General features: G+C 43.3%; 1 protein-coding gene across 4 annotated transcripts in view; it reads left to right on the top strand.

Moving 5' to 3' along the window:
• The window catches only part of CATSPERB (cation channel sperm associated auxiliary subunit beta), a 141,376-nt gene that overhangs the window by 83,530 nt on the left and 44,331 nt on the right, over window positions 1-13,515 (top strand). For all 4 annotated transcript variants that reach the window (XM_038544107.1, XM_038544106.1, XM_038544104.1 and 1 more), the window contains one exon: window positions 4,874-5,028. In XM_038544107.1, the coding sequence (XP_038400035.1) occupies window positions 4,874-5,028 (155 nt within the window). The remainder of the gene's footprint in view (window positions 1-4,873; window positions 5,029-13,515) is intronic.

Genomic DNA, 13,515 nt, shown 5'->3' with positions numbered 1-13,515 from the left:
TTCGTTGAATTCTGCTCGAATCTTTATTAACTCCCTTCTTCTGCTGGGTGTAGGATCTATCTGCTGTTTTTTCTCTAGCTCCTTTAGGTGTAAGGTTAGCTTTTGTATTTGAGTTCTTTCCAGTTTTTGAATGGATGCTTGTATTGCAATGTATTTCCCCCTCAGGACTCCTTTTGCTGTATCCCAAAGATTTTGAATGGTTGTATCTTCATTCTCATTAGTTTCCATGAATCTTTTTAATTCTTCCTTAATTTCCTGGTTGACCCTTTCATCTTTTAGCAGGATGGTCCTTAACCTCCACATGTTTGGAGTTCTTCCAAACTACTTGTTGTGATTTAGTTCTAATTTCAAGGCATTATGGTCTGAGAATATGCAGGGGACGATCCCAATCTTTTGATATCGGTTCAGACCTGATATGTGACCCAGTATGTGGTCTATTCTGGAGAAAGTTCCATGTGCATTTGAGAAGAATGTGTATTCAGTTGAGTTTGGATGTAAAGTTCTGTAGATATCTGTGAAATCCATCTGGTCCAGTGTATCATTTAAAGCTCTCGTTTCTTTGGAGATGTTGTGTTTAGAAGACCTATCAAGTGTAGAAAGCGCTAGATTGAAGTCACCAAGTATAAGTGTATTATTATCTAAGTATGTCTTAACTTTGGTTATTAATTGATTGATATTGGGCAGCTCTCACATTTGGGGCATATATATTGAGGATTGTTAACTCCTCTTGTTGAATAGATCCTTTAAGTATGATATAGTGTCCCTCTTCATCTCTCACTACAGTCATCGGGGTAAATTTTAGTTTATCTGATATAAGGATGGCTACCCCTGCTTTCTTTTGAGGACCATTCGAATGGTAAATGGTTCTCCAACCCTTTATTTTCAGGCTGTAGGTGTCCTTCCGTATAAAATGAGTCTCTTGTAGACAGCAAATAGATGGGTCCTGCTTTTTTATCCAGTCTGAAACCCTGAGCCTTTTGATGGGGTCATTAAGCCCACTGACGTTCAGAGTTACTATCGAAAGATATGAGTTTAGTGTCATCATGATATCTATTCAGTCCTTGTTTTTGTGGATTGTTCCACTGGACTTCTTCTTAAAGGGGAATTTTAAGAGTCCCCCTTAAAATTTCTTGCAGAGCTGGTTCAGAGGTCACATAATCTTTCTGTTCCTGCCTATCTTGGAAGCTCTTTATCTCTCCTTCCATTCTGAATGAGAGCCTTGCTGGATAAAATATTCTTGGTTGCATGTTTTTCTCATTTAGGACCCTGAATATATCCTGCCAGCCCTTTCTGGCCTGCCAGGTCTCTGTGGAGAGGTCTGCTTTTACCCTAATACTCCTCCCCATTTAAGTTAGGGATTTCTTGTCTCTTGCTGCTTTAAGGATCTTCTCTTTATCTTTGGAATTTGCAAGTTTCACTATTAAATGTCGAGGTGTTGAACGGTTTCTACTGATTTTAGGGGGGGGGTCTCTCTATTTCCTGGATCTATATGCCTGTTTCCCTTCCCAGATTAGGAAAGTTTTCAGCTATGACTTGTTTAAATACATTATCTGACCCTCTGTCCCTTTCGGCACCCTCAGAACCCCAATTAAATGTAGGTTTATCTTCCTCAGGCTGTCATTTATTTCCCTTAATCTATCCTCATGGTCTTTTGATTGTCTGTATCTTTTTTCCTCAGTTTCCCTCTTTGCCATCAACTTGTCTTTTATGTCACTCACTCGTTCTTCCACCTCATTAGCCCTCGTCGTTAGGACTTCTAGTTTGGATTGCATCTCATTCAATTGATTTTTAATTTTTGCCTGATTACATCTAAATTCTGCAGTCATGAAGTCTCTTGAGTCCATTATGCTTTTTTCTAGAGCCACCAGTAGCTTTATAATAGTGCTTCCGAATTGGCTTTCTGACATTGAATTGTAATCCAAATTTTTGTAACTCTGTGGGAGAGAGGACTGTTTCTGATTCTTTCTTTTGAGGTGAGATTTTCCTTCTAGTCATTTTGCTCAGTGCAGAATGGCCAAATCAAGTTGTATTGGGAAAAGGAGAAAAAGAGAGGAGAGAAAGAAGGAATGAAAAGAGAAAAAGAAAAAGAAAAAAGAAAAAAAGGAAGAAAAACAGAAAAAAAAGAAAGAGAAAGAAAAAGAAAGAAAGGGAAAAAATAGATAGAGTGGGGGAAGCAAACAGAAATCAAGAAGCAAAAAAAAAAAAAAAAAAAAAAAAAAACCCACGGGGGAGTATCTTCTGATTCTGTGTATTTTAAGTCCCTTGGCTTCTCCTGGAAGTTGTCCGTCTAGCTGGTGTTCTGGGGGAGGGGCCTGTTGTGCTGATTTTCAGGTGTTAGCACTTGGGGGAGCAGCTCTGCCCCCTGCCTGGTGCAGGGCTCAGTGGGGGTTGTTCACCCCGTGAGGCCCCAGGAGGAACAACCCCAGTGGCGGGGCCAGCTCTGGAGCCCTGGAGTCAGCTCCTGCACTCACCACGGAGCTCTCCGTCTGCAGGGCCTGGAGGCTCCGGGGCGGGGCCGCTGATCGGCTCAGCTCGGGGCAGGAGCGTCCTCGCTGTCCTGGGCCCTCCCGGCCTCTGCCTGTCCCGGGGGAGGCCGGATCCTGGGCTGTGTCCCGGCGCCCTGTGCTCCGGAGCCTGCGCTGTTGGATTCGCGCTCCCGCCCCGCAGCCCCCTCCGCGGAGCCGCGGACCAAACCCCTCCGAGCTGCTCCGGGTCCCGCCGTGCGCGCTGCAGCCCTTAGGGAGCTCGGCGCACTCTCCCGGGGCGCAGGTGTCTGTTAGTGTCCCCGGGAGCCCGAGGGCATCCCCGCCCTCCTGGGTCCTGCTCCACCTCCCCGCGAGCCCCTTTCCCCCGGGAAGGTCGGTGCAGCTCCTGCGTCTCCGGGACGGGGCTCTCCTGTCCTGGGGACACTCGCCCCGGCCTCAGCCCGGCTCCTCGCGGGGCCCCTCCCCCTTGGAGGCCTTTGTTCCTTTATTTCTTTTTCCCCGTCTTCCTACCTTGATAGAAGCGCGAACTCTTCTCACTGTAGCATTCCAGCTGCTCTCTCTTTAAATCTTAGGCCGAATTCGTAGATTTCCAGGATGATCTGAAGGTTATGTAGGTAATTTGGTGGGGACGGGTGACTTGGGGACCCTACTCTTCTGCCATCTTGCCCCTCCTCTCCCAACGTTAGTTTTAATGGATCATTGTGAATTACCAGGCCAAGATCGGAGCTGAAAGGATCGTGCCTTCAGTTTGCTTGTCTGAGTCGTGTACAGAGGGAGGTGGGAGTCCCTGGGTGGTACACACTGCCATGTGACTCCCGAGTAGTTGCTGTCTGTTACATGGCCTCTGTGTACACACAAGTCAGAGGACGTAAGCAGGAGGGTCAAAGTTACCAAAAAAACCCCCAGATACCAAACTTCATCATTTGTAGAAAATGTCTTAATTCTTTTATGTGAAAGATTAGTTTTTAAAAAGTTTTTTCTAAGGGAGAAGAAATGTGTGGGAAATATCAGAAAGGGAGACAGAACGTAAAGACTGCTAACTCTGGGAAACGAACTAGGGGTGGTGGAAGGGGAGGAGGGCGGGGGGTGGGAGTGAATGGGTGACGGGCACTGGGGGTTATTCTGTATGTTAGTAAATTGAACACCAATAAAAAATAAATTAAAAAAAATAAAAATAAAAAGTTTTTTCTAAGAAAGTTCTTTATAAGATTTTATTTGTTTGTTTAAGAGAGAGATAGTGAGAGAGAGAAACAGGGAGGAGAAGCAGGATCCCTGCTGAGTAGGGAGCTTGAGGCGGGGCTGAAGCCCAAGGCGGGGCTCAATCCCAGGCCCCCCGGGCATCATGACCTGAGCCCAGGGCAGACACTCAACTGACTGAGCCCCCAGGGTGTCCCAGTGGAAGTTTAAATTATTAAAATCAAAGGAGGTTTTTAGGCTCCAGAAGGGTTCACCTCCCTCCTCAAAAACAAAAAAGCAGGTTTCTGCTCTGGATAAAAATAATCTCTAGCCTTTATTTGGCTCTATGTGCCAGGCACTGCTGTGTATGATTAAACCTTTATAATAGCTATTTATCCTCATTTTACTGATGAGGAAAATGAGGCGCAGCAAGGTTAAATAATTTACAGCAAATTACACACACAACTGGGTAGTTATTAGATCAGGCCTCTACCCAGGGAACAGGTCCCAGTGCCTAGGCTTTGGTCAGCATGTTGCCTTTTCAATGGACTTGTACACGTGTTTCACTGGGTGATCTTGCCACTCCCAGGCTAGGAGGGTCTCTGGGACCCTAACTCACGGTTAGCCTTTTTAAGAGTCCTCAGAACTTCGATCAGTTGGGTCTCATGCCAGTTCTCCTTGCATCTATTTCCCACGCTCTCCCCTTCCCAGCGAGTTCCCAAACTCAGTGGGTTCCCAAATTTGAGAAAGAAAACAGGTCTTGGAGGCACTAATGGATGGCCATGCCCCCACTGGTCTGCACCATCCACCACCCACTCTTCATGGCATAGCCACCAGGTCAACATCCAGCATCCCCTTCAGGATGGTCCCCAAAGTTCCCAACACTGGAAAGGACCAGGATCAGAGAAGGGTGTGTTGGAAAGACCTACGGGTCAGAGATCAGGGCGGAGGTGCCCGAGTTGACTGCAGGGGATGACGTGCAAAACAGAAGGAATGAGAAATGCCACTGGAGTCAGGGATAGATGTGTGCATTATCCCTTGCACACACACGCATATGCAAACAGAGCGTGTTGAAATATTGCTCCTGCTGACGAGCAAAGCAGCATCCTTGGGACACACACTGGAAACAAACCTGATACTGGCATTTTGCTCTAATTGAAGTATAAGATTGTTTAAATGCAATGCTTTTGATTCCTCTTTTCCTCCTCTAGGCTCCTGATATGGGCTTTGAAGCTGCGCTTGCACCACAGTACATCACCTTAAAAGAAATGATCTTTTATGCATATGTGCCTGCAAATGAGCCTCCAGAAAGTATTTACGCCAAGAAATTCAGCAACATTCATTTGGGGAAAATGATACACTCCAGGTAGTGAACAATTTGCTTCCCGTTCATCCAGATCGCACACTGATTTCTAAACTCTAAATTTTGAGGCAACTTCTTTGAGCAGTTTTCTTGGTGAAACAGAGTATGTCTTTTTTCTTTTTATGAGTCCTTGGAAGTTCAGGTACATTTATAGATTCCAAGGTGGCCTTGAATGATGCCCCAAGCTTAGAAACGTAGAGCTATGTCGGGACCATCAGGCCGTGCTCTGGAAATGTGCTTTGTCATTGGGGTATTGAATATGTTCTGGGCTACACTAGATACCACTTGGCCACAGGGTACACACGTGTGGCCATTGTCATGCATCCTTCAGACAGACGCACCTCCTGTGGCAGAGGCCATCTTGCATGGCAGGGTATGCAGTATTGTTAGCGATGCTTACTTCTAGCATACCTGCAAGAGCCAATAACCCTTAATGCTACCTTCAAGGTTTGAAAATTCTCATTGAAGGAAGTGGATTTTGCAACTCCCGAAACACCTAATGAGCAGAGAAGGAACAATTTCAGATGATCAGAAACTCACCTTATTCCTTTTTTTTTTTTTAAGGATGGGGAGGGGCAGAGGGAGAATCCTGAGCAGGCTCCATACCCAGCACAGAGCCCAACACAGGGCTCGATCTCTCACAATCCTGAGATCATGATGTCAAGCTGAAATCAAGAGCTGGATGCTTGACCGACCAAGCCCTCCAAGTGCCCCTAAAGTCACTGTATTCCGGACACAGGAAGTCCTATTCCACCAGGTTGAAATGTGTTTATTATAGTTGTATGGGGCTGTCAGTATGCACCTGGTCCCATAGCCAACAACTTCATGTGCCATGTGGCAGCTCACATAGAAGTGGAGGCAAAGACTGAGGTTAGATATAATAGAACAAGTGCTGGACATAGTTGGGGTTTTATTTCCCCCACGGGGGGTTTGTAGAACTTTCTGTGTTAAGGAAAAATATCTATGATCTCCAAAACTATTTTTTGTTTTCAATGGTTTTTGTATGCTTGACATTCAAAGCCACTTAGTTTAAGTGGGTATGTTCTGTAGAAAACATACAGAACCACTTTTCATTTATTTTTTATTTTTAAAAAAGATTTTATTTATTTACTCATGAGGGACACAGAGAGAGAGAGGCAGAGACACAGGCAGAGGGAGAAGCAGGCTCCATGCAGGGAGCCGGATGCAGGACTCAATCCCAGGACCTCCTACTCATGCCCTGTGGAAGGCAGATGCTCAACCACTGAACCACCCAGGGGTCTCCGTATGAAACTTTTTGCAAGCTGAAGTAGAGTAAAGCAAAAAAGCAATTATCCTTAATTTAGATGGAAAACTTTCCGAGCATTCCCAGACCCCAAAAATACCCTCCGTTAGGCTTTTTCTGACACCTTAGGACACATCTTGCTAGCAGGTGCACAGTGGCTTACACAGGCCAAAGCTCTGGTGGCTTGATGCTGAGGTGCTTCGTGGAGTTTGCGGGCAGGGAGGTTTGCTGCTGAGGATGCGCACTGCCCCTATAGGGGCCCCGCTCTGCTGGCTGCCAAACCAAAAGCAGCTGCAACGTTCACTTTGCTCCTCTTTTCGTCAAAGTGAAAATTCTCTCGGGACTCCAAGAGAGTCTTGTTCTTGGCAAGAACAAGCGCCAACACGGATCTTCCGCAGGAGTGAAGTGGGGTCAGACGAGGGTCCCTGTATGCGAACCCCAGAGCAGCGCGCTCTATGATCGGCCTCCACGCCGCACTCCTGGTGTGGAAACGAGGGAGTGAGCCCCTGTGGGGCAGGGCAGGGGAGCACAGGGGGGTGCCCCTTGACCCAGGCACGTCGAGGATTTGGGACCCCAAAGTCCGAGGTCCGCAAGGGGCCACGGCAGGTTCTAGGCAGTCAGGGGGTAGAACGGGGTGAGACCTTCCTTCGCCTCTTCCACAAATCATTGCTTAAGACGTACTGCGCGCAAGGCTCCCGTGGCGCTGCTGTAGGTGGAGGCTCCAGACCTTCAAGCCACCGAGGGCCAGTTGGCTACAGGGGAGCGGGGGGCCCCCGAAGGTACTCTACGGGGATCCGAGCCCTTGTTTGGAGGATGCTGGAAAGGTGCTCAGGGGCGGGGCTGCTTGTGATGGGATAGGAAGGAGAAGGATGAAGGGGGTTTGGGGGAAGGTTCCGGACCGAGAGAACAGTCTCACTTGCTCGTGTTATGGCCACAGCTGTGTCTCTCCACCCCAGCTCCTCCGCAGGTGAAACCATTCCTGTGTGGAGACGCCCCTTGCCGTGGCTCATGGCCCTGGATGTCATGTAAGTCAGGTATATCTTCGTTGGTGACCTAAGTTCTCTGGTGGGCTTAGCGAAAGTATTGACTTTGTGCTTTATGGACTTGGCTTGGCTTGGCCTTGCTTCCTGGTTGGCTTGATCTTTCTGCCTCGGAAGTCCGAGAACTGACTTTTGTCTAGCTATCGCCAATTGTTCGAATTTGCCAAATTCTCTCAATAATTTCAGTACTTGTTCTGTGTGTTATTTTGGATTTTCTGAGCACTGGTAGTTGAGTGTCTAAGCAGATAATCCTATCACCTGCAAATAGTTTTGTTTCTTCTGTAGTGTATCTTTATCACAGTGTCCAGGACCTTGTTAAGTAGCAAGGCAGATAGATAGCAGGGACCTTAGATCTGTGTGGGCCGCTGTGACAAAATGCCACAGACTGAGTGGCTTATAAACAACAAATGTATTTCGTGTGGTTCTGGAGACTGGAAGTCCAAAGTCGGCGGCCAGCATGGTTGGGTTCTGGTGAGGGCCTCTCCCGGGTTGCTGACTCCTTACTGTGTCCTCAGGTGTTGGAGTGCTGGGGATCTCTCTGGAGCCTCTTTTGTAAGGACACTAATCCCATTTGTGAGGGCTCCACCCTCATGACCTAAATCACCTCCGAAAAGGCCCCACTTCCTAATACCCTCACATTGGGCATGAGGTTTTCAACATATGAATGAAGAGGGCTTAGGCATGAACATTCAGATTATTAATGGTGGACTTCCTTGTTCCTGACTTTTAAAGGAATATTTTAAGGGACGCCTAGGTGGCTCAGTGGTTGAGTGTCTGCCTTCAGCTCAGGGCCTGATTGGGGCTCCCAGCAGGGAGCCTGCTTCCATCTGCCTGTGTCCCTGCCTCTCTCTGTGGGTCTCTCGTGAATAAGTAAATAAAATCTTAAAAAAAAAACCTTTAAAAAGTAAAGAAAGAATATTTTAAGAGTTTCACCATTATGTATTATGCTTTTCATCTTTTTTCTTTTAACTATTTTTGCTTATAGATAATTATCTTCATTTTTTTTTCAGTTTAAGAGGTGTCTTATTTTTGGTGTTAAATAGTTCTACATCTACTGACCTCATACATAGAATTTTCCCCTTTAACCTTTTATATAATATTGTGAGTTATATTATGTATTTCACACATCTAATTCCGGGATTTACCAACCCAGATGTCTTGAAATAAACCTATCTTGATCGTATTACCTATTATCATACTTTCTGGATTCAGGTTGCTAATACTTAGGATTTTCGTGTCTATGTTCATGAGTGACATTTGCCTGTAATTTCTCTTTCTCAAATAGTCCTCGCATAATTTTTTAAACAAGATCATACCAGTGTCGTAAATGAATTTTTTAATTTTCTGGAACAGTTTAAGATCAGAATTTCCTGTTTCTCAAAAGTGAGCTTTGAAAGTGGTTGAAACTTTCTTTATGGTGAAGGGGTAGGCTATTTATTCTCAATTTTTGTGAGTACTCCACATGTGTTTATAGGGACTATAATCTGTTGTTCAGAGTAATGCAAATACTTATCAGATTAATTGTAATGTTCCAATTTTCTGTACCCTTACTGATTATTTTCTTTCTCCTCAATCTATTAATTATTGAGAGAATTGCGTTAGAATTTTCTTATGTGTTATTGGATTTGTCAATTTCTGTGGTTTTATCAAATGTGTCTTACAGGTTTTGAGGCTGTTGTTAGGTATTTGTAAGTTTAGAATTGTTTTCATTTCTTTTCTGAGAGCAAGGGAGCAGGGGAGGGGCAAAGAGAGAGGAAGAAAGAGAATCTCAAGCAGGCTCTGCACTCAGGGGGAGCCCTACCCAAAGCTCGATCTCACAACCTGAAATCACAACCTGAGCTGAAATCAATTTGGATGCTTAACTGACTGAGCCATTTAGGGGCCCCATAAGTTTAGAATTTTTAAATCTTCCTAATGAATTAATATTTTGTTGATATTTGGTGACTATTTTTATCCCTATAATGCTTTTTTTTTTTTTTTTGGTCTAACTTCTCTGTATGCTTCAAAGTCAAAGAAAAACTGGACAGGAAATCTAAAACCAGATCCTCTGGCTCTCCATCCACCAGGCATTCCTATAAAGAATAACCATTCATTCAATAATCTTCTCAGGTCATGCTGACATTAGCCACTTTGGAAAGTGGATTTTGACAAGGTTTGGCAGAGTGTTGAAGAGAAAGATTGTTCTGGAAACTGGGGCATTCCTAGTTGGACAAAAATAGGGCTCTTGAAGGGTGTTTCCACAGTGAGAATGGTGACTTTGGACATAGAAGTGCTGAGTCTGGAGGCTACTGAACTGTGAGTCCTAATGGAGCAAGTTGAAGGAAAAGGAGCCGGAAGGTTATCAAAGAGGCAAATTCAGTCATTTCCCAGTTTTACTTAGGACATGTGTAGTGGCAAGTGCAATTGGAAATTATCCTGAGTGCCCATGATATAGACTGACTATACCTATCTTCATGGTTTTGGTCTGCCATTAGCCAGGTGGGCAGTGATGACTGGGCATTTTGCCCAGAGACTTGAAGACCCATGCTGCTGTAGAGGTGATAAATGCAAAGCAACTGGTATGCCTTCCCAATGTCATCCTTTTTTTTGGGGGGGGAGGTGGGATAATCATTCAAACTTTAATCTTCCTTTACACATTATATTAACATTCATATTGCAAGGCATTCCATTCACAAATATTACAGTTTGATAAAAAACTTCACACACATACCCAAAAAAAAGTCTATACCAGATTCAGTCACTTCACTAAACCATTATAATAATAAAGTAATGAAAACATGATCATAATTCTCTTAAAGCAATAAAGATCTGAGGCGCTCTGGGAAAGATATTCTTATATAGTATGTCAGTGGTATCAAATTATCTTACAAGAAAGTTACCAGATACCAAGCAATCAAGTATACTCCAATGACAGTAACTTTGATCTGGATCCACTCCCATTTGGACTGAGCTATTGAAAGGAACACAGATAGTGGGCAGCTGAGGCCTTTTCTAATGAGGTTCCAATGTCATCCTTTTATTTTTTTTATTTTTTTAAAGATTTTTAAAAATTTTTATTTATTTATTCATGAGAGACACAGAGAGAGAGAAGCAGAGACACAGGCAGAGGGAGAAGCAGGCTCCATGCAGGGACTCAATCCCGGGTCTCCAGGGTCATGCCCCAGGCTGAAGGCAGAAGCCCAACTGCTGAGCCACCCAGGCGTCCCCAGTGTCATCCTTTAAAAAAAAAAATATATATACACACATGAATATCAACAATAAATATATGGAGAAGGGGTATTTTTAGAGCAACTACACACAAATACTGAAGAGTTAAATGGGTAACACTAAAGAGTCAGATTCAGATAAAAACTTATTTATTTTTTAATAATGCTTTTATTTGGGGGTCCTGGGTGGCACAGTCAGTTAAGGATGTTAAGCATCCTTAAGTTAAGACAGTTAAGCATCCAACTCTTGATTTCAGCTCAGGTCATGATCTAAGGGTTGAGGTCGAGCCCTGCACTGGGCTCTGTGCTCAGCAGGGAGTCGGCTTGAAGATTCTCTCTCTCTCTCTCTCCCTCAGCCCCTCCCTCTGCGCACAGTCTCCTTCCCTCTCTAAAATAAAATATTAAAAATTAATGCTTTTACTTTGTATTCAGTATTTTTGTGGTAAAAAAATACACAATGTAAAATTTACCACTGTAGGCATTTTTAAGTCTACTGTCCCTTAGCATTAAGCATATTCGCATTATTGTGCAACCATCCTGAGCATCTGTCTCCAGAAGCCTTTCATCTTCCAGACTGAAACTCAGTACCCATTAAACAGTAACTCCCTATCCCCAACCTCACAATGCATGAAGACCACCATTCTATTTTCTGTTTCTATGAATTTGACTAGATTAGGGGCCTCATATAAACAGATTCACATAAAATCTGTTCTTTTGTGGCTGGCTTATTTAATTTTGCATAACATCCTCAAGGTTCATTCATGTTGTATATTGTAAGATTTCCTTTCTTTTTAAGGCTGAATCATATTCCATTTTATGTCATATATACAATTACACACACACAAAGAAAAATGTGCCCCATTTTACTTATGCATTCATCTATCAATGGACACTTGGGGTGCTTCCATCTTTTGGCTTTTGTGAATAATGCTGTCACAAACATAGGTGTACAAACATTTCCTTGAGACCTTGCTTTCAATTCTGTGAGGTGGATACCCAGAATTGAAATTGCCAGGTCATATGGTAATTCAGTGTTTAATATTTTGAGGAACCTTCAGACCAGACCACTTTCCACAGCAGACACAGTGTTTTATATTCCCATCAACAAGGATTCCAGTTTCTCCACATTCTGGCTAATACTTGCCACTTTCTGTTTAATTTTTTTGATAATAGCCATCCTAGTGGATGTAAGGTGGTATTTCATTACGGTTTTGATTCCCATTTCCCTAATGACTAGTGATGGTGGGCATTTTTCATCTGCTTATTAACCATTTATATATCTTCACAGGAGAAATATCTATCCAAGAACTTTGCCCATTTTTAAAAAAAAGTTTGATTGATTGATTGATTTGAGAGGGGGGTAGAAGGAAAAGCAGACTCCCCATTAAGCAGGGAGCCTGATGTGAGATTGGATCCCAGGACTCTGGGATCATGACCTGAGCCAAAGGCAGACTCTTAACTGACTGAGCCACCCCCCACCTTTGCCCATTTTTAAATCAGATTGTTTTTCTGTTGTTGAATTACAATGGGTTTTAGGTTTGTTTGTTTGTTTGTTTTGCAAGGGTATGATGTTATCCATATCATCTTACTAGCCGCCTTACAAACCCATACTTGCCTGGTATGTGATTTTTTACTTCACCTGCTTATATATTTCTCATAAAAGACTTACATGGATTTTATGGTTTTTTTAGCCAATCTAACAATTTTTGTCTTTTAAATGGAGAGTTTAGTCCAATTACACTTAGTAATTTTTTACTAATATATTTGGTTTTTAAAAATGTTTTACTTATTTATTCATGAGAGACACACAGAGGACAGAGACACAGACAGAGGGAGAAGCAGGCTCCATGCAGGGAGCCCGATGTAAGACTCCATCCCAGGACTCCAGGAACACACTCTGAGCCGAAGGCAAGAGCTTAACTGATGAGCCACCCAGGTTCTCCTTTACTAATATATTTGAATTCATTTTTACCATATTCTTTGTTCATTTTTACTGTATCTTCTTGCTTATTTATTTTTAATTCCAGTATAGTTAGTATGCAGTATTGTATTCATTTTAGGCATATAATATAGTGACTCAATTCCATACATTACGCACTGCTCATCACAGTAAGTGCACTTCCTAATCCCTATCACCTCTTTCACTCATCACCCCACCCAACTCCCCTCTGATGACCACTGGTTTGTTCTTTGTAACTAAGAGTTATGTTTACCTTATCTTGAGGTTCTTTTTCTTCTCATTCCTTTTTTTTTTCTTTGACTGGGTTGAGACTTTATATTGTTTGGATTTTTGTTTTGTTTTTGTTTTGAGAATTTTTTTCATGTTATGCAAGATTTTTACATGTATGTTCAAGTAAAGTCTAAAATTAATTGATATACTTTTAAAAGATTTATTTATTTATTTTAGAGAGACAGCACATGCAGGAGGGGAAAGGGAAGTGGGAGAGAGAGAAAGAATCTCAAGATTCCCTACTGAGCACAGAGCATGTGATCCTGAAATCAAGACCTGAGTTGAAACCAAGAGTCAGGTACTTAACCAACTGTGCCACCCAGGTGGTGTCCCTAAAATTATTATTTTTTCATCCCTGCATCTATAACCCCAAGCCCTAGATGTCTTGTCTGTCTCCACTCTATTTTCTTAGGATGAGTCTAACTCTGATCCTATGCCCCCCAAACCTCAGGAGACAGGTCAGGTTACAATGTGTTTCCCCTGAAGTTCCTCTTGGCTTATCACGACAGAAGCATTTTTTTTCTCCATGTTGAGTGGCATGGAGATGAGAGGTGAAATGCACAGCACACCATTACTAACTACTGCCTTCTTTAAAGTTGTAAACTTATTTATCTTAAATAATCTAGCTTTTTAAAAAAAATTTCATTGGAGTTCAATTTGCCAACAAATATCGTATCACCTAGTGCTCATCCCACCAAGTGCTCGCCTCAGTGCCCATCACCCAGTCACCCTAACCCCCGGCCCACCTCC

Source organism: Canis lupus, chromosome 8 (genome assembly GCF_011100685.1).
Source record: "Canis lupus familiaris isolate Mischka breed German Shepherd chromosome 8, alternate assembly UU_Cfam_GSD_1.0, whole genome shotgun sequence".
In the NCBI taxonomy this organism is placed as follows: Eukaryota; Metazoa; Chordata; class Mammalia; order Carnivora; family Canidae; genus Canis; species Canis lupus.
This window is presented reverse-complemented; position numbering and strand designations above follow the sequence as displayed.